The sequence below is a fragment of the Suricata suricatta genome, chromosome 4 (genome assembly GCF_006229205.1).
Source record: "Suricata suricatta isolate VVHF042 chromosome 4, meerkat_22Aug2017_6uvM2_HiC, whole genome shotgun sequence".
Classification (NCBI taxonomy): domain Eukaryota; kingdom Metazoa; phylum Chordata; class Mammalia; order Carnivora; family Herpestidae; genus Suricata; species Suricata suricatta.
The window spans coordinates 50633195-50657327 of NC_043703.1; the positions used below are offsets into that span (position 1 = coordinate 50633195).

At 37.5% G+C, this 24133-nt stretch overlaps 1 protein-coding gene and 1 long non-coding RNA gene across 7 annotated transcripts in view; both read left to right on the plus strand.

Moving 5' to 3' along the window:
- The window catches only part of NAA16 (N(alpha)-acetyltransferase 16, NatA auxiliary subunit), a 64770-nt gene extending 56832 nt beyond the window's left edge, over nt 1–7938 (plus strand). For all 6 annotated transcript variants that reach the window (XM_029936655.1, XM_029936656.1, XM_029936657.1 and 3 more), the window contains 5 exons: nt 554–662; nt 1080–1178; nt 1739–1882; nt 5309–5406; nt 6557–7938. In XM_029936655.1, coding sequence (XP_029792515.1) covers nt 554–662; nt 1080–1178; nt 1739–1882; nt 5309–5406; nt 6557–6754 — 648 coding nt within the window. In that variant the 3' untranslated portion in view covers nt 6755–7938. The remainder of the gene's footprint in view (nt 1–553; nt 663–1079; nt 1179–1738; nt 1883–5308; nt 5407–6556) is intronic.
- An 11175-nt stretch (nt 7939–19113) lies between these two features.
- The window catches only part of LOC115289455, an 11725-nt gene continuing 6705 nt past the window's right edge, over nt 19114–24133 (plus strand). Inside the window, exon 1 of the long non-coding RNA XR_003907632.1 lies at nt 19114–19154. This is a non-coding gene — a long non-coding RNA (uncharacterized LOC115289455). The remainder of the gene's footprint in view (nt 19155–24133) is intronic.

The window sequence follows — 24133 nt, forward strand, 5'->3', positions numbered from 1 at the left end:
ACAGCAGCAATAAACTATCTATTACACCTAGAAGCATTTTATATTATCTTGATATGCTCTAGCTACAAAGAGAAAGCAATGAGATTTTCTCAAAAAGTGTTGGTAGTTATTTAGGGACCAGGTTTATTAGGGAAATATTTAGTTTTCACGTTTATTCACTATAGAATCTAGTATCAGGATTTTAAATTGGTCATTTTTTCCAGTTACACAGTATAGTTATATTTGCTTCCTTACTATAGATGTTTGAAGAATAAGGGGCTGTCAGTATTTGGTGTTGTATCTCCTAAATATAGGAATAATTCCTATATTTTTTTGATTTTTATGAAATTATACTGATTTTATAATCTGAGAAAACAATAGAGCCATATCCATTTTGAAATTACTATTTTGAATTTGTTTACAGATGATAGTTTTAAAATGTTTTCTTGTTTATTTGGTCGTATAAAGAGAACTGTAAATTACTTTAGAGACATAGTAATAATGAGATTTTGGGGGAAATTGACTTGTGTAGCTGTTTTTAAATGTAATAATTTTCCTTTCTGTTTCAAAATAGATAGAAAATCCATTAGAAGAAGCTATCAAGTTCCTTATACCTCTTAAGAACCTTGTTGCTGATAACATTGACACTCATCTATTAGCATTTGAAATATATTTTAGAAAAGGTAATAGTTTGAATTCAGTTGTTAATCCTTACTTATATTGGTGACTCTATTCAGCATAATCTTTATCAGTTAGATTGATTTTTGTTTCTTTAAGTTCCATTTCAGCCTTCCACAAAAGGCTCCCAGTCCCTTTTCCTTTGCTACTCAAAACTTTACGGGGGAACCAGCTAGAAAATTATGTTCAAATCCCTTGTAAGAAGAGTTTGAACAATCATACAAATTGTTTACCTGAAGCAATTCTACACAGTTTCAAGATTTTCTTTAGAAAAAAATAAAAGATGTCTTTGACAACCAAAGTCAGCTTTGAATTTTACTTACGAATGTTTTACTGGAATTTAAGTGAGGCTAAAATAAAGTGACTAAAATAACGTACATAAATATTTGATGCTGTTGCCTTTCTATGTTTTTCTGACACAGGGAAGTTTCTGTTAATGCTGCAGTCTGTCAAACGAGCTTTTGCCATCAACAGTAATAATCCATGGTTACATGAGTGTTTAATTAAATTTTCTAAATCTGGTAAGTATAAAAAAGGTAATATTTATGTAAAAGCAAATATGACAGTTCAGCAGCCTCAAGGTTTAGCTGGATGTTAAAGAGATTTGCAGTAATGTAAAGCAAAGAAAGGATAATATTTGTAGTGTGTTTATAAATTAAACATGCTAGCAAAGATATGTTACAAATTAGGGCATTTTTAAGTTAGAATGGGGGCGCCTGGGTGGCTCAGTTGGTTAAGCCTCCGGCTTCGGCTCAGGTCAGATCTCACATTTGTGGGTTCGAGCCCCGTGTCAGGCTCTGTGCAGACAGCTAGGTCAGAGCCTGGAGCCTGCTTTTGGTTCTGTGTCTCCTTCTCTCTGCCCCTCCCCCTCTCATGCCCTGTCTCTCTCTGTATCAAAAATAAATAAAACATTTAAGAAATTTAAAAAAATAAGTTAGAATGTATTTATATTCCAAAGGAGCAATATTTTTACTATGTAAAATGTATAAATTTTAATAACAAATACAAATGTATTTCCATTGATTTTCTTTCAAAGGATAGATTAAAAAAAAGTTTTAATTCCAAATGTTTTGTTTTATAGTGTCTAATCATAGTAATCTTCCAGACATTGTGAGTAAAGTTCTATCTCAAGAAATGCAGAAAATATTTGTCAACAAGGACTTGGAAAGTTTTAATGAGGATTTTCTCAAACATAATGCCGCCTCTCTTCAGCATCTACTTTCAGGTTGGTATTTGACTCCCAGGTATAAAACAATCCTGGAAAGGTTAGAATGTGGAGAAAGTAAACGTTTGGAAAGATGTTCAACCTCACAAGTTATCCTAGAAGAAGAAAGGAACGCAATACCATTTTTGATCTTTCCAATTAAGGAAGGTCTGTTTGTTTGGAAAAAGGAGATGGAAGTACAGTAAAGACAAGGAGGGTTAGCACGCTTGTATCTCGCTGCTGTGAGTGTAAACTGGTCCAGCCACTTAGGAAAGCAGCCTGTCATCCCTGTGAAGAGCTTCACATTACCTGTCATTTTCGCTGTCACCATACTTCTTTAATTAATGTTAAAGAATTAGTCCAAAGCAGAGATGGAGCTTTAAGTGCAAAGACATTAACTGAAATACTGTGTATAAGTCTGGGGAAAAGAAGGGAAACAAACATAATGTATATCTGATAGTAGGGGAAATAGTTGTAGGTTTGTAGTGAAATAGAAAACCCAGCAGTCCTGTAAAGGGAAGTTAATTTGAATGATTTGTAATAATAGGGATAAATAATTTGCTAATAGTACACAGAGGTAACATACAATATAATTTCAACTATGTAAAAAAATTACATGGGATAAAGGCTGAAAAGAAATACATATAAAAGCTTTAATGGGTGCCTTCATGTGTTGTGGTTATAAGTGGTTTATTTTTTCTTGTGTTTGTATTATTTTATGTATTTTATATTTTAAGGATTTACTTATATCCTGCCTGTTACAGAAGGACTTTAGGATGTTTATACAGTTTCATAAAATGACAAAATGGCATGGATGGACAAGATGATAAACTGGATAAAAGATTGTGGAAAAGGAATTGGAGACAAAATGAAGTATATGTATAATTAACTAAGCTCTCATGTTAAACATATATTTAAATATTTTAGTTTAATCTTTCTTGTTCTAAAGGGAAACTTCTTGATACTGAGGTCTATGGAAAAAGTTAATTCCTATGAAAAATGACAACATTAAAACACCATAAACAAAGTCAAAAGACCGGGCTGGCTGGCTCAGTTGGTAGAGCATGCAGCTCTTGACTTCAGGAGGGTTGTGAGTTCAAGCCCCACGCTGAGATTAGAGATTACTTAATAAAGAAAAGAAAAAGTCAAAAGGCCAATTGGGAAAAAATATTTACAGATATGTAACTAATAAAAAGCTAATAATATATGTAGAGCTCTTATAAATTAACCATAAATATATATATTGATTATAGCCCAATAGAAAAATGAGCATAGAATGTGGACCAGGAGCTACAGGAGAGACAATTATGGAGAAAAAGGTTATTAATTAAATGAATACTTGTTGCCTCCATTCTAAAAGGGAAGGAACACATCTATCTGGTCACTGTGTACCCAGTGCCAGCAAAGGCTCATTTAGGCACTGTCGTGTTTCTGACCAGAAGAGAAGTGTCCCCTTTCTTTTCCCCACTCTCTGGGCCTGACCCCTATGCCTGTACCTCCCCAACCCAGTCCTGACAGACTGGTTGGCACTGTCTAATGTGCTTGCCTTGAGGGCAAGGCTTGGTGCTGTCTTGGTCACTAGTGTGTCTCCTACATTGTTCAGCACAGAGCCAGGCGTAGTAGCTTAGTGAATGCTGACTGAATGAACCAACTTGATCATCGCTGCCCTAACTGGTCATTAGGTCATTACTCTACCTGGAACTAATAGTGAAATTAAGAGCTTTGAGCCCATACACACCAGGTATGAAAGAAAAAGCTCCACAAAGTTGAAAAAAAAAATTTACAGGAGAAATATAAACTGAATTGTATTGAAAAATAGCTTTAAAAATATTTTCTTTGTGAATATGCAAGCATTTTCTGGAACTTTTAGAAAGAATACAAATACATAGAGGCTAAATAACATGATACTAAACAATGAATGGGTCAACCAAGAAATCAAAGAGGAAATTTTAAAAATACATGGAAAAAAATGAAAATGAAAACAACGGTCCAGAACTTTTGGGATGCAGCAAAAGCTGTTCTAAGAGGAATGTTTATAGCAATACAGGGCAATATCAAGAAACAAGAAAAATCTCAAATAAACAACCTGATCTTACACCTAAAGGAGACAGAAAAAGAGCAAACATAGCCCCAAGCTAGTAGAAGGAAATAACCAAAGATTAGAGCAGAATAAATGAAATAGAAACTAAAAACCAATAGAACAGATCAATGACATCAGGAGCTGGTTCTTTGGAAAGATCAACAAAATTGATAATATTTAGCCAGTCTCATTTAAAAAAAGAAAGGAGGACTCAAACAAAATCAGAAGAGGAGAAATAACAGCTGAGACCACAGAAATACAATGGATTGTAAGAGAATATTATCAAAAGTTATATGCTGACAAATTGGACAACCTAGAAGAAATAGACAAATTCCTAGAAACACATATAACCTCCCAATACTGAATCCAGAATACCTAGAAAATTTGAACAGACCAGTTACCTAGCAATGATACTGAATCAGTAATCAAACAACTCCCAAAAAACAAAAAGTCCAGGACCAGGCAGCTTCACAGGTGAATCTACCAAACATTTAAAGAGGAGTTAATACCTATTCTCAAACCATTCTCAATAATAGAAGAGGAAGAAAAATTTCCAGATTCATTCAGTGAGGCCAGCATTACCCTGTACTAAAACCAGATAAAGACAAAGAAAAAAAAAGAACTACACGCCAATATCCCTGAACATATTTGAACGATCCTCCACAAAATATTAGCAAACCATGTCCAACAATACATTAAAAAATCATTCACCATGGTCGAGTGGGAGTTCATTCTGGGTTGCAAGAATGGTTCAGTATTTGCAAATCAATCTGTGTGAAACTTGATGTCAGTAAGAGAAAGGATAAAAACTATACGATCATTCTAGTAGATGCAGAAAAAATTACATAGGAATAAGGATAAAAAAAGCTTTAGAAAATACTTATTTTCTTTGTGTGCATTTTCCTTTTGTCCCTTCACCAACTTCTCTGTGACAGTAATTTGTTCCTTAGATGTTTTATTTTAGAGTATCATCTTAAAAATGATTTTAGCTGAAATGTTGATTGATGCGACAGGGCGACCCTTATTTATGTTTTTAGTTACAGCATTTCTAGGGGGAAGGACCGGTTGTTAACTCTGGTCTGTTGGTGCATGTTTAACAATCATCTCTCTGTGACCGAAGCCCTGATCTGTAGTGTTTTGCCATTTACAAGCACTCCCATTGGGGGTCCCAGGTTGTTGGTAGGATGTCATTGAATTGGGAGTTGGGAAGAAACACTGTACCTGGTTCCAAGTTCTGGTAGGAGCCATCTCCCGCCCACTGCTGATTTTAAGTCATTGGAGCCAGATTTTAAGCCACTGGTTAATGTCAGTCAAATCAATTGTAAGATATAGAAGTTTACTCATTTTATAGTATCCTGGTATTTCAGGTGCTAAAATGATGTACTTTCTGGACAAGTCAAGGCAAGAGAAAGCAATTGCTATTGCCACTAGACTGGATGAAACTATAAAAGATAAAAATGTAAAGGTAAGATTTTTCAGAATAAGTTTTACAAACTTAATGGATGCTGAGTGATCTGGCAAAATGTGTGTCTTTATAACCTAATTCTTGAGTGGGCCTTCAGAGTTGTGTCTGGATTTGGATCTCAGCTCTACCTGTTATGATCTGGGTCACATTAGGCCAGTTTCCATTTCTTAGCTTCCTATTCCTCACAAGGGTGAAAATACAGGCATACTTGGGAGATACTATACTGTGGGTTCTGCTCTAGAACACTGCAAATAAAGTAAATATCACACTAATGTGAGGCGAATCAATTTTTGGTTTCCCAGTGCACATAAAAGTTAGGTTCATACTGTACTGTAGTCCGTTTAGTGTGCAAAAGAGTTATGTCTAAAAAACAATGTACATACCTTAATTAAAAAACTGGTTTATTACGGTGCTCCTGGCATCATAGTAGTCAGTAGAGGGTGTGACTCTTGATGTCAGGGTCATGAATTCAAGCCCCACGTTGGGTATGGAGTGTACCTAATTAAAAAAAAAAGGTTTATTACTAAAAAGTACTAACCATGATCTGAGCTTTCAGTGAATTGTAATCACTAATCACAGATCACCATAACAAATATAATAATAATGAATAAGTTTGAAATATATGCAAGAATTACTAAAATATGACACAGAGACACAGAGTGAGCAAATGCTGTTGGAAAAGGTACTGATAGACTTACTCAGTGTAGGGTTGCTACAAACCTTCAATTTGTAAGAAACACAGTATCAGCCAAGCCCATGAGAGTGGGCACAGTATCATGAAGTGTGTCTGTCCTACTGACCTCATGCACTTGCTATAAGGGTTGATTGAAATAACAAAGTTTGAAGGACTTGGTACCTGCCTGGCACACCGTAAATACTCAGTACATGGGCTTTATTGTTAATAAAGGACATTTTCAGTTTAGTGATTAATTTCAGAGGTTCACTTTTTCAAGTATTAGAATCATACCACTTTTTAAGGCTCTGTTGATTTGATTTCTAAAAGGTACCTACTATGGTAGCAAGAAGTTCTTTTAAACTGAGGCCACGCCAGTTTTCTTTTGCTTAATTAACAACTTGCATCTTTTAATTGAAGTGATGATTAACCAACCTTTTCTCCTAAAAATAAATTTTATTTTCCCCCTTTCAACAGACTTTAATAAAGGTTTCTGAAGCACTGCTTGACGGCAGCTTTGGGAACTGTAATTCCCAATATGAAGAATATAGGATGGCCTGTCATAACCTGCTTCCTTTTACTTCCGCTTTCCTGCCCATTGTGGCTGAAGTTGACAGTCACACTGTGGCACTCAACCACACAGGCAGCTGTGATGTCTTGGCAAATGAGATTTGAAACCCCATCGAAGGTTGACTCCTGTAAGACTCAGAGCTGAACTCAGATCAGGGTTTGTTTTTCAGGGTGTATTTTAATATAGATATGAAATGAAATAATGGGATAGAATTTTTAAATGGAGTATTCAGTAAGCTTATTTTATTCTTTATCTGACTCTGCCAATTTACATAAACATCTGTTTAAAATGACCTGTTTATACTTGTACAGTTTTCTTAAGCTTTCAGATTATCAGCATTGTGATGGGTGCTGTCACTTCTGTATCATAAATATAATTTCTTACTAAGCTAAGTTGTATACAGCCCCACTGTATTATTTTCTTTAGATCCTGGTTTCAGAAACTGTTTTGATCTTATTGGTTTGTTGTATTATTGCTTATTTGCTTGCCTTTTAATTAAAGCATGTCAGTTGTAAAGTGTTAATTGTATGTTAAAAACAATAGGGAACTTTTTTTGGCAGACATTGGGGTTTATTTTAAAATTTATTTGTTTGCCTTTTCTTCCACCTTAATTTTTTTTATGACTTATCATTTCTTTTTTAATATCCATGAAAATGATACTTTCTACTGAGTAAGGGTACTCCAGTTTAATGTAGATGACTCAGAATGTGGGGATTGGTTTGCCTCTTAATCATGGAAATTCACTGGTAAATTTGTTGCATAATCCCTAGGTTGGTCTTTTAAAGACCCTGGGTGAGAATTATGCTTTCTTGACTAAATTGCTTGCGTGTTAACAAGTAACTGATATCTGACCGGTGTGCTTCAAGGAAGCGTAAGAGGGAAGAATGCAAATTATAAGGAAACCTTTTTGCTCGTACAGCCAGGCATTGACCTATTAAATGTTTTTATATCAGCAAAATGAGAACTTAAACTCTTATTAGTTTAACTATTAAAACATTATTGTTCAGCCATATTTTTTGGGAGGGGTTTTTTGTTCTGTCTCTAGAGAAAACAATAATGGAATCATTCAGTAGATTTCTTTCAGAACTGTGTAAATATGTCTAATATTAATACTTTCCTTTGAGGCAAATATAATTCAAAAAGGGAGATTTTATTTAGAGAAGCCATTCTAATTAAAATGATTTTCCTTCACTCTAAACTGTTTAGATTCATAATTGTTAAGAAAAAAACTCACTGTAAAATAATGCCAATCTATCTAATGCTGTAATAAATTATTTTGTACACAGTTGCTTATTTGTATTTATTATTTCACACAAAATATTTTTGCAAAATGTTTTTCCTTTTTCTTTGAGGGAATAAAAACTTTATCATAATATTTGTAAGTTTTTAAAAAGAAAGGGGTTATTAAAGAATAAACACCTACCAATAAACTCTGGTGCTACAGCAGCTTAACTTCTTTTTTTGTGTTTTAATAATTTTAGAACTAGGTAATCTTTGTCACTAAACAATCCTGGCAAACCTGTAACTTGTTAATGGTACTTTCAGCAAGAAGCCACTTGCATAGAAATTCCCATTAATCGTAACTAATGTGGAATTTGTGCCATCAGTGGCAGTCTTTTATTTTTTTTTCTTTATTTTTATTTTTTTTCAGCAGCAGTCTTTTAAAAAGTATTCCATTGGGATCATTTAGAGTTTCTGAGAATTATTGGGTGGATACCCTTGAAATGTGGGGAGTCAGGGTCAAGGCATGGAAGCAGGACTATAGGGTGAAATCCAGTCTGTGAATAGAGGTTGTATCTGTTCTCCCTCCTCCCATCCCACTTTGATGGGATGATAAACATCAAATAAACGTGAGGTTTTAGATAAGGGAGGCAGGGGTGTGTCATGTCCCACCTCAACCCTGCCTTGCCTCCACCCTTGGCAGATTGCCCTTTACATTTCAGAAAGCTAACGGAGAGGCATCTGAGAACCAAATACTTAGACAAGTCTCTAGTCTCAAGAGAAAACGAGAAGTCCTTTGCCCGGGGTGATCCTGCCAAGTTTATCAGAACAAATAGGAAAAGACACAGAGTCAAGGCATAATATGGTAATTTAAGAATTTGGCTTCAGGTTTCTTGTGATTTCTTTCCTGAGGAACTGAATGAGTTTAATGGGCAATGCCTAGAGGATAAAGAACCATAATTCAGTTTGTATTTATTGAACACCTATTATGTGTCACACTATTATAGGTATGACATATACAGTAGTGAACAAAATGAAGTCCTATTTTCATGGAGTCTTATATTCTAGTGCGAGGAGGGAAAATATATAGGATATGATATTAGGTAGTGACAAAAACTGAAGAAAAATCAAGCACAGTATGAGAGTAGTATTTGATTATAATGAAATTTTTGAATATAAGAGAAAACAGTCTAAAAGCTTACAGAGAAAAAGAGCAGATTATTCTCAAAGGAAAGAGAAGCAGATTATGAAAGGCATCATGGAATACTGAAGAAAACATTCCCTCTGGATTTTTTTGAAGAAAAATTCCTTTGAATTAAAAATTTTATGTCTAGCCAAATTAGTATTAGAATGTGACAGCATTTAAAAATCTCCTCAAGCATACAGACATCAGGAGATTTGCTTTTACAAATGTCCTCAAAGGGAATGCTTTTGGAGCAATATCAAAAGATACAAAATCTGGAAGATGCTATAAGAGATATGGAAGAAAAGTAATCAAATATTTTTGTAAACTGTTACCTTTAGGGAAATTTTACAACTTAAAATTCTAAGCATTATTATCATGATTGGAGTTGGAGGTATTGACTAAGATATACAAGAGAGCTAAAGTGCCTCTTTTTTTTTTTTTTTAGTGTTTATTTTTGAGAAAGAGAGAGCATGAGCGGTGTAGGGGCGGGGAGAGAGGAAGACACAGAACCTGAAGCAGGCTCCAGGATCTGAGCTGTCAGCACAGAGCCCGATGTAGGGCTTGAACCTACAAACCACAATATCATGGCCTGAGCCATAGACAGACGCTTTACCAACTGAGCCACCCAGGTGCCCTCTTGTTAAAAGGAAGTTATAGAGATTGAAAAGATTAAGAAACTGAATAAACAAACGACTTTGGTTATAAAAACCACCATAAGAATACAAATAAAGTGTAAAACAAATGAGAAGTAACTTGCTCAGTTTGTCTCGTGGGAAGTAGAAAGAGGAATAGAGAAAGATTACAGTAAATGGAAAATAAAGTGTTAGAAATTTGGATGTAGCACTGATTACAAATAAATATGAATGGGTTAAATAACCAATTAGAAGATTCTGGTTGTACTAATTGTATACAAAAGACACTTAAAAACAGAAAAGTTGAAATAAAAGGATGGAAATAGCAGGCTAATGTGAATCAGAATGAGGTGGAGGAGTAGTCCAAATAAGAATTTAATACAAACTATGCAAATTATTACACAGTTGACCCTTGAATAATATGGGTTTGAACTGCATGGATCTGCTTATACATTGATTTTTTTTGATAAATACAGTGTATTACTATAGAAGTATTTTATGATTTTCTTAACATTTTCTTTTCTCCAGCTTACTTTATTGTAGGAATATAATATATAATACATATAACATACACAGCACGTGTTAATCAACAATTTATATCATCGGTAAGGCTTCTGGTCAACAGCAGGCTTAGTAGTTTTTGGATAGCCAGAAATTACATATGTATTCTCAGGATTTTCAGCTGCATGGGGAGGGGGGTCAATGCCACTAACCCCTTCATTGTTCAACAGTACACTGGTTAAAAAAATATGAATTTTCAATGCTAAAAATGACACTGTAAAAAATTAATGGTAAAATGTTTAACTGATGGTGATGGTGTTAATTACACATTGCAATCATTTATATATATATATATACATATATATATATATATAAAGATATATATGTATCTTGAATCATGTTATACACCTGAGACTAATATGTCAATTTTATCTGAAAAAGATACTAAGTATATATCTATTACTGACTTATATCCACTCAACATAACCTTAAATTATATCAAGCAAAAGAAGAGAATTGGAGAGAGAAATAGAAATATCAACAATTGTAGTTAGAGGTTTTAATACACATCTCTCCCCCTTAAAAACTGAAGCAGACAAAAGAGAAGCAAGAGAGCAGTTATTGAAGATAAATCGTACAATTCCCTTGAGCTATTATGTATGCAGGACTCTACACCAAACAGGGATTGAGAATGGCTTATTGTTTTTAAGTAGGATGGGCTAAGAAGGCATTTCTGATGAGATGACACTTGAATGGCTTTGCAGATCAGACATTTGGGCAAAGAGCATTCCAGAAGGACTAGAAAGGCTCCTTCCAGGTTTTGAGGTGAGAATTGTTAATAAAGAACTGATGGTCAGTGTGTCTCTAAGTTCTTTAATATGTCATAAAATAAAAACATTTGGACAGTATAGATTTAAGTGACTATGAAGCTTAGTATAAGAGGAATAATAGATTTTGTGGGGCACCTGAGTGGCTCAGTTGTTTAAAGCCTCCGACTTTGGCTCAGGTCATGATCTCACAGTTCATGAGTTTGGGCCCCATGTTGGGCTCTATGCTGACAGCTCAGAGCCTGGAGCTTGCTTCAGATTCTGTCTCCCTCTCTCTCTGCCCCTATCCTGCTCTCTCTCCCTCCCTCACTCTCTCAAAAGTAAATAAACATTAAAAAAGAAAAAGTAACAGATTTCAGTGCCTAGTGACTCCTGTCCTCTGAGAAGATTGTTAGTGAGGTCTGAGAAGATTTTAACTGTGAAATAGCTTCAGCTTCTATAGTCTCAGTAATAGATTTGGTTCTCTGCTGTTTATGGGGCACTTGAATGGCTCAGTCAGTTAGGTGGCTGACTTGGGCTCAGGTCAGGACTCACAGTCTGTGCAGGTCATAATCTCATGATCCATGAGTTCGAACCCCATGTCAGGCTCTGCTGACAGCTTGCAGCCTGGAGACTGATTTGGGTTTTGTGTCTCCCTTTTTCTCCATTCATTAGTCAATGAACATTTGGGCTCTTTCCATAGTTTGGCTATTGTTAATAATCCTGCTATAAACATCGGGTGCATGTGCCCCTTCAAATTAGTATTTTTGTATCATTTGGGTAAATACCTAGCAGTGTAATACACCTAGCAGTGTAATTGTTGGGTCATAAGGTAGTTCTGTTTTTAATTTTTTGAGGAATCTCCATACTATTCCCCAGAGTGTCTGTTGCAGTTTGCATTCCCATCAACACTGTAAATAAAAGGGTTCCCCTTTCTCCACATCCTTGCCAACATCTTTTGTTTTCTAGGTTGTTAATTTTAGCCATTCTGACAGATGTATGGTGGTATCTCATTGTGGCTTTGATTTGTATTTCCCTGATGATGAGTGATGCTGAGCATCTTTTCATGCATCTGTTAGCCATCTGGATGTCTTCTTTAGAAAAGTATCTGTTCATGTCTTATGCCCATTTCTTCACTGGATTATTTATTTTTGTGGGGTATTGAGTTTGATAAGTTCTTTATAGAGTTAGGATACTAATATTTATCTGATATATTGTTTGCAAATAACTTTCCCTGGTCTTTTAGTTCTGTTGATTGTTTCCTTTGCTGTTCAGAAGCTTTTTATCTTGATGAAGTACTTGCTTTTGTTTCCCTTTTTTCTGGAGAAATGTCTAGTAAGAAGTTGCTGCAGCCGAGGTCAGAGAGGTTGTTGCCTGTTTTCTCCTCAAGGATTTTGATGGTTTCCTGTCTTACATTTAGGTCTTACATCTATTTTGAGTTTATTTTTTGGGTGTGGTGTAAGAAAGTGGTCCCGGTTCATTCTTTTGCATGTTTCTGTTCAGTTTTCCCAACATTTGCTGAAGAGACTGTCTTTTTTTCCATTGGATATTCTTTCCTGCTTCGTCAAAAGATTTGTTGGCCATTTGTTTGTGGGTCCATTTCTGGGTTCTCTATTCTGTTCCGTTGATCTGAGTGTCTGTTTTTGTGCCAGTACCATACTGTCTTGATTACAACTTTGTAATACAGCTCGAAGTCCAGAACTGTGATGCCTCCAGCTTTGGTTTTCTTTTTTGGGATTGCTTTGGCTATTTGGGTTCTTTTCTGATTCCATACAAATTTTAGAATTGTTTGTTCTAGCTCTGTGAAGAATGCTGGAGTTATTTTGATAGGGATTGCATTGAATATGTAGATTGCTTTGGGTAGTATTGACATTTTAACAATATTTGTTCTTCCAACCGACAAGCATGGAATCTTTTTCAATTTCTTTGTGTCTTCTTCAATTTCTTTAATAAGCTTTCCATAGTTTTTGGCATACAGATATTTTACCTCTTTGGTTAAGTTTATTCCTATTTTATGGTTTTTGGTGCATTTGTAAATGGGACTGATTCCTTGATTTCTCTTTTTGCTGCATCATTATTGGTGTATAGAAATGCCACAGATTTCTGTACATTGATTTTTGTATTCTGTGACTTTGATGAATTCATGTATCAGTTCTAGCAGTTTTTTGTGGGCATAGAGTTACTCATAATATTCCTTTATTATTCTTTTAATGTATATGAGACCAGTGGTAATGGCCCCTCTTTTATTTCTGATGTTAGTAATATTATGTCTTCTCACTTTCTTGGTTAGCCTGGTTAGAGGTTTATCAATTTATTGAGTTTTTTCAGAGAACTAGCTTTTGGTTTCATTGATTTCCTGCTTTCAATGATACTGACTTCTGCTCTGCTTTCTTTTTTTCCCCTAATGTATGCATTTAGTACTATAAATTTCACTCAAAGTACTGCTTTGCTGCATCTCACCAACTGTGATAAGCTGTATTTTCATTTAGCTCAACATACCTTCATATTTCGCTTGAGGTTTCCTCTCTGACTCATGTGTTATTTAAAAGTGTTTTGTTAATCTCCAAATACTGGAGATTGTTCATCTATCTGTTACTGATTTCTAATTTAATTCCACTGTACTCTGAGAGTGTGTTTTGTGTGAATTTCATTCTTTTAAATTTATTAAAGTTGTTTTATGACCCAGAATGTGGTCTATGTTGCTGTATATTCTGTGTCAGCTTGAGAAAAATGTGTATTCTGCTGTTGCTGGATGAAGTAACCTATACACGTCAGATCCAGTTGACTGATGATGCTGTGCAATTCAACTATAATCTGATTTTCTGACTGCTGGAACTGCCAATTACTGATGGAGTGGTGTTGAAGTCTCCAGCTATAATAGTGCATTTTTCTACTTCTCCTTGTACTACTTCTTTTCTTTTTAATGTTTATGATTTTTGGAGAGAGAGAGTGTGGGTGGGGGAGGGGCAGAGAGGGAGGGAAGCAGAATCTGAAGCAGCCTACGGGCTCTGAGCTGTCAGCACAGATCCAGATGTGGGCCCAAACTCACAAACCACAAAATCATGACGTGAACCAAACTCAGACACTTACCTGACTCAGCCACCCAGATGCCCCATCCTTGTACTTCTAATGGCTCTTGCTTCATGTATTTTGATGCTCTGTTGTTAGGTACATATACACTTAAAGAATGTTATGTCTTCTTGGAGAATTTACCCCTTTATCATTATGTGATGTTTCCTTTATCCCTAATAATTTTTCTTGATGTGAGGTATGTTTTGTCTGAAATTAATGTAGCTATTCCAGCTTTAAAAAAAAAAGTGTTAGCATGGTATATCTTTCTCCATCCCTTAGCTTTTAATCTGTGTGTTTGCATTTAAAGTAGATTTCTTATACACGGCAAATGCTAAGGTCTTGTTTTGATAAGCCCATTCTGATAGTTTGTGCTTTTAACTGGTATGTTTAGATCATTCACATTTCAAGTGATTGTTGATAAAGTAGGATTAATATCTACCATATCTGTAACTTTTCATTTCCTTTTTCTTTGTTTTAAGAATTTTCTAAAATCAATGACAGACAACAAACCAATAGTCCAGGAAGTGCAGAGAATACTAAGTAGGATAAATACCAAAAAAACACACCTAACCAAATAATATTTAAACTTTAGAAAATAAAATACAAAGAGAAAATCTCACAAAAAGTCAGAGAAAAAAAAAATCCTACCTTACCTTTAAGACAAGGATAAAAGTTACATCGGACATCCCTTTAGAAAACATGCAAGTAGAAAAGAATGGAGTGGAATATTTACTGTTGAAAGAAAAAACCCACCAGCCAAGAGTTCCAGATGCAACAAAAGTATCCTTCATAAGTGGAGGAGAAATAAACACTTTTTCAGACAAACAAAAATTGAGGGAACTTGTCACCCAGTAGACCTTCTTTTTGAAATGTTCAAAATTCTTCAGAGAAGGAAAATGCTATCTTAGAAACTCTGATTACATAAAGAGTGTTAGAGATGGAATTAATGAAGGTAAAATATAGTATTTTATTTTTATTATCCTTAATTATCTCTTACTTCTTAATTCTTATCTTTAATTGATCTAACCGATAACAATTTTTCATAGTAATAAGGACAACAACATATTAGGTGACTATAGTTTATGGATAAGTGGTATGAATGACAACAACGTCATATGAGATAAGAGGGAGTAATTGGGAATATTTTCTTAGAAAATACTTGTACTATCCATGAAGTGGTATAGTGTACTTAAAAGTTACATTGGTTATCCCAAGGAACACAAAAACACTAGTTCAAAGGGATACATGCACCCTGTGTTTATAGCAGCATTATTTACAATATCCAAAATATGGTAGCAGCCCAGGTGTCCAGTGATTGATGAATGGATGAAGAAGAGTGGTGTACATATACAATGGAATATTAGCCATGAAAAGAGTGAAATCTTGCCATTTGCAACAACATAGATGAAGCAAGAGAGTATAATGCTAGCAAAGTAAGTCAGTCAGAGAAAGACAAATACCATATGATTTCACTCGTGGAATTTATGAAACAAAACAAAGGGGAAAAATAGAAAGAAATCAAGAAACAGACTCTTAACTATAGAGAACAAACTTATGGTTATCAGAAGAGAGGGGATTGGGGGAAGGGTTAAATAGATGATGGGAATTAATGTTCATTATTGTCATAATGAACACAGGGTGATGTATAGAATTGCTGAATCACTGTATTGTACACTTGAAACTAATATAACTATATGTTAACTAACTAATTAAAATAAAAAGTTTAGGGATGCCTGAGGGGCTCAGTTGGTTGAGTGTCTGACTCTTGACTTTGACTCCAATTGTGATCTCACGGTTCATGAGTTCAAGCTCCCATTGGGTTCCATGCTGATAGCGTGGAGCCTGCTTGAGATTCTTTCTCTCCTTTTCTATGCTCCTCCCCTGCTCATGCTCTCTTTTTCTCAAAATAAATAAGTGAAAAAAATTAAAATAAATCACATAAAAACTTTAGGGGGGCCTGGTGGCTCAGTCAGTTGTGTCCAACTCTTGATTTTGACTCAGGTCATAATTTCATGCTTTGTGAGACTGAGGCCGGCGTCAGGCTGTGTGCTGACAGTGAGGAGCCTGCTTGGGACTCTCCCTGCCCCTCCCCTGCCTGCACACATGCGCACTCTCTCTCAAAATAAATAAACAAACATAAAAATAATGTGCATATACAAAAAATAAAAATAACTTCAAAAAAGAGAAAGCTAAGTTAGTTGCAAATATATATTGCAAACACTAGGGCAACCATTTAAAAATGGTAAAAGAAGTAAATTAATATATTGAGCAAGGAGAGAAAATGAAATCATATAAAATGCTCACTTATAACCAGAGAAGGCAGAGGTGCCTGGGTGGCTCAGTCAGTTGAGTGTCTGACTCTTGATTTCTGCTCCAGTCATGATCTCACAGGTTCAAGGGATAGAGACCCGCACTGGGCTCTGTGCTGACAGTGAGAAGCCTGCTTGGGATCCTCTCTGTTTTTCTCTGCCCCTCCCCTACTTTGCCTCTCCTCCCCCCAAATAAATAAAACAGGGGCAATGAATTGAAAACAGTTTCTACCTTCTCTCTCTCTCTCTCTCTCTCTCTCTCTCTCTCTCTCTCTCTCATCTATTGTCTATCTAATCGTGATGTCCAGTGTGGTAGCTCTAGCCACATGTGGCACTTGGACCATAGCTAGTGTGTCTGAGGAACTGGACCTTAAATTCTATTCTATTTATTTATTTATTTATTTATTTATTTTTAGACATTTTATTTTATTTTTAAATAGTTTATTGTCAAATTGGTTTCAATACAACACCCAGTGCTCTAATAGCCACAGATGGCTAGTGGCTACCATGCTAGTGACATCTAATAGTTCTTCCCGTAGGGGCATCTTTGGGCAATTTATCCATCCAGAGGGATGCCTTTTCCAAATCCCTTTTTAAGGCAGCGCACTGCTTTGGGTTCTCCATTTATTTAGCTTAACTGTAAGCTCCGTAGGGTCCCATAATGTTGTTGATAGATGCTTACAGTCACTAAGTGTTATCACTGATCTTATTTGACCATCACAGTTGCCCTGTGGGAGAGACATTATCACCCTCATTTTACAGGACACTAAAGCCAATAGGGATACAAACTTTCCCCAGAGCCACACCGCTCTTTAGTAATAGAGCAGGATTCAAACCTACTTCTTCCAATTTTGCATCATGCTGCTTCGGGCCGGTCGTGATGCTCAGTAAGCATGTATCTTATGGATCCGTCTGGCTCCCTTTTGTTTAAAGTCTTCTTGTCTCAGAAAGAGAGCAGTTCCTTGGGGGCCATGCCGAGGCTAAGCCTACCCAGAGTGTGCCTATTTATTCCCTGACATACTTATTTCCCAGTTAGTGCATTTAAGTGCGGTTTCAAGGCTAACACTGTTGATGTGGTTAGTTCACTGTTTCCCCACTGGAGGGCAACCTTGTCCAGTTTTATGTGCTTTTCTGATTTTTTAAGAATGACAAGAAGCACCTACAAGGGCCTGAGTTGTTTTCTGTGTTTTAATTGTTTCGGGGAAATGAGATGGTTCCCATGTGTTAGAAGTTGTGTAATATATACTTTTCTGACTCGATAAGTTGCCTTCCGTAGAGACCACACAGTCCAGAGGCAGCATTTGTTAAGTGGAAAGCCCATGTTGTCCGGTGGCCTGTCATTGTGGTGGACTTTCGGGCGGCAGAGGACCCCGGGCTCAGAGTGGGAGAGTGGGCGTCACTCTCGGGCAGGTCACGCCCTCCCTTCTCCTTCTCTGCCCAGAGGAGGGTTGTCAAAGTGTCTCCGGCTAGAAGGCCCTCAGAGCAAAAAGTGTGTCAGGCCCATTTCGGTTACCCCGCAGGGACCCTCCCTGGCACAGAGGAAATCCCCAGGAGCACAGGGGCAGGAATGCTCAGCACTCTTCTCCCAATCACACTGCCTTTATCATGCTTTACCTTGGTGGGGCCTTATTTGATGCATGTCTCCTCACCACTACTGGACTGTAAGCTCTTTGAGCCCAGGGATGAGACTCACTGGGTTCGAGTCTCTACTCTGCCACTTTGCAGCGGTATGATTTCTGGCAAGTTAGTTAAACTTTCTATGGCTGAGTTTTCTTTTCCGTACGTGGGGCAGTAGGACCTTGTTCATGGGGGTGCAGGGAGAATTAAATGAGTTCACATGCGGAGCACTCGGAACAGTGCCGAGCACGGCTCAATGCCTTAGCAGTGTTTGCTGTTATTATCGCCGTCTTCCTGTCTCCTGCAGCACCTTGCGGGGGCTTCCTGCCTGGACTTGGGCTTCTGATGGATTTTACAGAGTAAGATGGCTTTCCACTGTGCCTTGAAGAATTTATTTTTAGACAACAGGAACTTCTGGCCAGCACCTGTCCTGGGACCCCTGAGGCCTCCAGGGCGCTGTTACCCTGAAGGAAACGGAGTGCTGCATTCAGGAGCTCCCTGCTAGGCAGCCCATGGCCCTCGTGTGGGGAGCGTTAGAAACCCATCCAGGGGCCCTCACAGAGATTCTTCTTTCTTTTTTTTGAAGTATGTATGTATGTATGCATTTATAGAGACAGAGACAGACAGAAGGGGTGGAGCAGAGGGAGAGGGAGAGAATCCCAAGCAGGCTGTGTGTGTCAGCATAGAGCCTGATGCAGGGCCCAAGTTCATGATCTATGAGATCATGACCTGAGCAGAAGTTGGATGCTTAACCAACCAAACCGGGAAACCCAGAGATTCTTTTTTTCTTAATTATCAGAGTATAATAGCGGTCAAAATATATCCACAGATCAACTCAGATTTACAAAGAATGGCAATTCACACAATACCCTACATAGACTGTAGAGTGACTTCACCTAAAAGAGCACATTCAGAGATTCGTATTGACTGGCCTGAGGCAGAAGCTGGGGGAATGTTTAAGAACCTGTGCAGCCTGGGCAGAGAACTGCCAGGTGTGGCTCTGGGAGCTCATGTTCTCCACCCTCGGCTGCTCAGCACTTGAAAGCTTATAAAACACACTCCAGACAGCCAGATCAACACTACACCATTCTGCACACCTAGAAAACTGATTTGAGGATTAACACAACAATCAGCACGACCTGAACCACAGAACTCAGCAGGTACACGGCACAGAGAGGTGAATTGGGGAGAGAGAAGCCGTGGCGGGCACAGAGCAGTTTTTGCTTGCGGAGAGAGGACGGAGGGTGGGGGGGAGAATACAGGAAAAGCACTCTCCCCAAAAGCAGCTGGAGAGAAAGTGGAAAAGTGGAAACAGCCGCAGGGACTGAACAAAAAAGGGAGAAAGGAGAGAGTTTAAATTCCATTAAGACTCTATAAACAAGGGGAGCACAGAGTATGAAACGCCGCAGCCTGTTACCTGGCAATGCTCTGGTGGGAAGGGCGAATCCCCAGGAGCAGAAAAGGAGATCCTCGGAGTCCTCAGGCCAAGGGCAAAGGCGATTCCCCTATTGGGAGGACAGTTGGTAGAGGCTGTGTGGCTTCCCCACAGGCAAAAAGTCTCAGCAAATCCCGGAGAACAACCACATTTGCTGGTGCTGTAACAAGGACGTTAAGACTCCAGGTGTGTGTTGGGATTTTCTATAATTCCTGAAACGCTGCTGCTACAGGATCCCGCGAACTTTCTCTGGGGCGGGGGCTGGCACCAGTTGCAGTCTCTGGGCATTGGAAGCGGCAGGCCCTGGAATGTTCCTGGGTGCAGCTGGCACCTGGCCATTGCTTGGTGAGACCCTCTCCCTGAAGGTCTGAGCGGGTCAAAGCCGCAGTCCCTCAGAAGTGAGGGATTGTGAAACAGCTGCATCTGAGAATAACTAGGAAGGGAGGTGCTGCCTGGTAACCTGGAAGCTTGGTCAAGGCCAAGCGCAAGTAGACAGAAGCTGGAGACAAAGAATAGGTGCACAATTGCTGATCTGGGAGAACAGCACTCTGATACTAGAGGCTGAGTAGCTGAGTGACGCCATTTTCACCCCTCCGGAGCATGCGCATAGGCAGCTACAAGTGCCACAACAATCCACCCTAGTAAGCTAAGCAGCGCCATCTGGCGGAAAACGGGGCCATTACACTAAGCCCCGCCCAGCTAGGCCAACGTCGCTCTTCAGGACCACCACAAGTGTCTCTGGCTGCTTAGTTTAGGGACTATAAAGTGCTTCATCATTTGACTTCTAGGGGAAAGCAAAGTAATTTTAATCAAATTTCAGTCTTTGCTGGTCCATCTATTCCATTTCTCTTTTCTTTTCTTTCTCTTGAATACAGAAAGGGAAAAAATTATTTTTACTTTTGTTATTAAAACATTTTCTTAATATTTTCTACTATATTATTTATCTCTTTGTAAACTTTTCAAATTACATTTTACTTCCATCATTTCATTTTATTCTATTTCATTGTACTCATTTTTTCAAATTTTCAAATGCTTTCCTGTTTTTTCTTTTTTCTTTTTCTTATCTCTCCCTTTTTTCTCTAGTCTATCAAGCTCCTTTCCACAACCAGATCAAACCACACCTAGGATCTAGCATCATTTGTTTTTTTTTTTTGTGTGTGTGTTGTTTTTAATTTTTAAATTTTATTTATTTTTACCTTATTACTTCATTTTCTTCCTTCAAAATGATGAAACAAAGGAATTCATCCCTAAAGAAAGAGCAGGAAGAAATGAAAGCCAGGGACTCAATCAACACAGAGACAAGCAAGATGTCTGAAACAGAATTTAGAATCATGATAATAACCATGCTAGCTGGGGTTGAAAATAGATTAGAATCCTTTTCTGTGGAGATAAAAGTAAAAGCTAGTTAGGATGAAATAAAAATGCTATAACTGAGCTGCAATTTTGAATGGATGGCACGGAGGCAAGGATGGGCAAGGCAGGGCAGCAAATCAATGAGACAGAGGACAAACTTATGGAGAAAAATTAGGCAGAAAAAAAGAGGGAGACTAAGGCAAAAGAGCATGATTTAAGAATTAGAGAAATCAGTGACTCACTAAAACGAACAACATCAGAATCATAGGGGGCCCAGAAGATAAAGAGAGAGGAAAAGGGGTAGAAGGGTTATGTGAGCAAATCATAGAAGAAAACTTTCCTAACCTGGGGAAAGACACAGACATCAAAATCCAGGAAGCACAGAGGATTCTTATTAGATTCACCAAAAAACCAACCATCAACAAAGCATATCATAGTCAAATTCACAAAATACTCAGGCAAGGAAAGAATCATGAAAGCAGCAAGGGAAAAAAAGTCCTTCCCCTACAAGGGAAGACAGATCAGGTTGGCAAGTAGACCTATCCACAGAAACTTTTCAGGCCAGAAGGGAGTGGCAGGATATATTCAATGAGCTGAATAGGAAAAATGTGCAGCCTAGAGCTAAGAATTCTTCATCCAGCAAGCCTGTCATTCAAAATAAAAAGAGAGAGAGAGTTTCCCAGACAAATAAAAATTAAAGGAGTTTGTGACCATTAAACCAGCCTTGCAAGAAATTTTAAGGGGGATTCTCTGAGGGGAGAAAAGATGAAAGAAAAAAAAAAAAGACCAAAAGGAACAAAAGAAAGGACCAGAGAACACCACCAGAAACTCCAACTCTACAATCAACATAATGTTAATAAATTCCTATCTTTCAGTACTCACTCTAAATGTCAATGGACTAAATGCTCCCATCAAAAGACATAGGGTAACAGAATGGATAAGAAAACAAGATTCATCTATATGCGGTTCATAAGAGACCCACTTTACACATAAAGACACCTTCAGATGGAAAGTAAGGGGATGGAGAACCATCTATCATTCTAATGGTCAATGAAAGAAAGCTGGAGTAGCCATAGCCATACTAATATCAGACAATCCAGACTTTAAAATAAAGACTGTAACAAGAGATGAAGAAGGGCATTATATCATAATTAAGGGGTCCATCGAATAAGAAGACCTCACAATTGTAAACATTTATGCTCCAAATGTGAGAAGGCCTAACAATTGTAAACATTTACGCTCCAATTGTGGAAACACCCAAATATATAAATCAATTAATCACAAACATAAAGAAACTCATTGAGAATAATACCATAATAGTAGGAGACTTTAACACTCACAGCAATGGACAGATCATCTAAACAGAAAATCAACAAGGAAACAATGGCTTTGAATGACACCCTGGACCAGACGGACTTAACAGATATATTCAGAACATTTCATCCTAAAGCAGAGGAATACACATTCTTCTCCAGTGCACATGGAATGTTCTCCAGAATAGATCACATACTGGGACACAAATCAGTGTCCCAGTGCCCTCAACAAGTACAAAAAGATGGAGATCATACCGTGCATATTTCAGACAACAATGCTATGAAACTCAAAATCAGCGACAAGAAAAAAATGTGGAAAGAGAACAAATACTTGGAGACTAAAGATGATCCTGCTAAAGAACGATGGGCTAACCAAGAAGCTAGAGGAAATTAAAAAGTACATAGAAGCCAATGAAAATGATAACACCACAGCCCAAAACCTCTGAGATGCAGCAAAGGCAGTCATAAGAGGGAAGTATATAGAAATCCAGGCCTTCCTAAAGAAGGAAGAAAGGTCTCAGATACACACCCTAATCTTACACCTTAAAGAGCTGGAAAGAGAACAGCAAATAAAACTCCAAACCAGCAGAAGACAGAAAATAATAAACATTAGAGCAGAAATCAATGCTATCAAACCCAAAAATACAGTAGAAGAGATCAATGAAACCAGAAACTGGTTCTTTGAAAGAATTAACAAAATTGATAACCCCCTAGCCAGTTTGATCAAAAACAAAAGGAAAGAACCCAAATAAAATAAATCAAGAATGAAAGAGGAGAGATCACAACCAACATAGCAGAAATACAAACAATAATGAGAGAATATTATGAGCAATCATATGCCAATAAAATGGGCAGTCTGGAAGAAATGGACAAATTCATAGAAACATAAACTCCCAAAACTGAAACAAGAAGAAATAGAAAATTTGCACAAACCCTTAACTAGTAAAGAAATCGAATTAGTGATCAAAAGTCTCCCCAAAAAAACAAGAGTCCAGGGTCAGATGGCTTTTCAGGGAAATTCTACCAAACATTTAAAGAAGAGTTAACACCTATTCTTTTGAAGCTGTTTCAAAAAATAAAAATGGAAGAAAAACTTCCAAACCCTTTTTATGAAGTCAGCATTACCTTGATTCCAAAATCAGACAAAGACCCCACTACAAAGAACAACTATAGACCAATTTCCCTGATGAACATGAATGCAAAAATCCTCAATGAGATATTAGCCAACCAGATCCAACAATACATTAAGAAAATTATTCACCAGGACCAAGTAGGATTTATACCTAGGATGCAGGGCTTGTTCAATATCCACAAAACAATCAATGTGATCATTTTGTATATATTGATCACATCAATAAAAGAAAGGACAAGAACCACATGATCCTCTCAATAGATGCAGAGAAAGCATTTGACAAAATACAGCATCCTTTCTTGATAAAAAACATCAAGAAAGGAGGGATAGAAGGATCATACCTTGAGATCATAAAAGCCATATATGAAAGACGCAACACTAATATCATCCTCAATGGGGAGAAAATGAGGGCTTTCCCTAAGGTCAGGAACAAGACAGGAATGTCTACCCTCACCACTGTTATTCAACATATTGGAAGTCTTAGCCTCAGCAATCAGACAACACAAAGAAATAAAAGGCATCCAAATCAGCCAGGAGGAGGTCAAACTTTCATTCTTCACAGATGACATGATATGGAAAACCCAAAAGATTCCACCAAAAACTGCTAGAATTGATCCATGAATTCAGCAAAGTCACTGGATACAAAATCGATGCACAGAAATCAGTTACATTCCTATATACCAATAATGAAGCAATAGAAAGTGAAATCAAGAAATTGATCCCAGGGGTGCCCGGGTGGCTCAGTCGGTTAAGCATCCGGCTTCAGCTCAGGTCATGATCTCACGATTGTGGGTTTGAGCCCCGCATCGGGCTCTGTGCTGACAACTAGCTCAGAGCCTGGAGCCTGCTTCAGATTCTGTATCTCCCTCTCTTTCTGACCCTCCCCTGCTCACGCTGTCTCTCTCT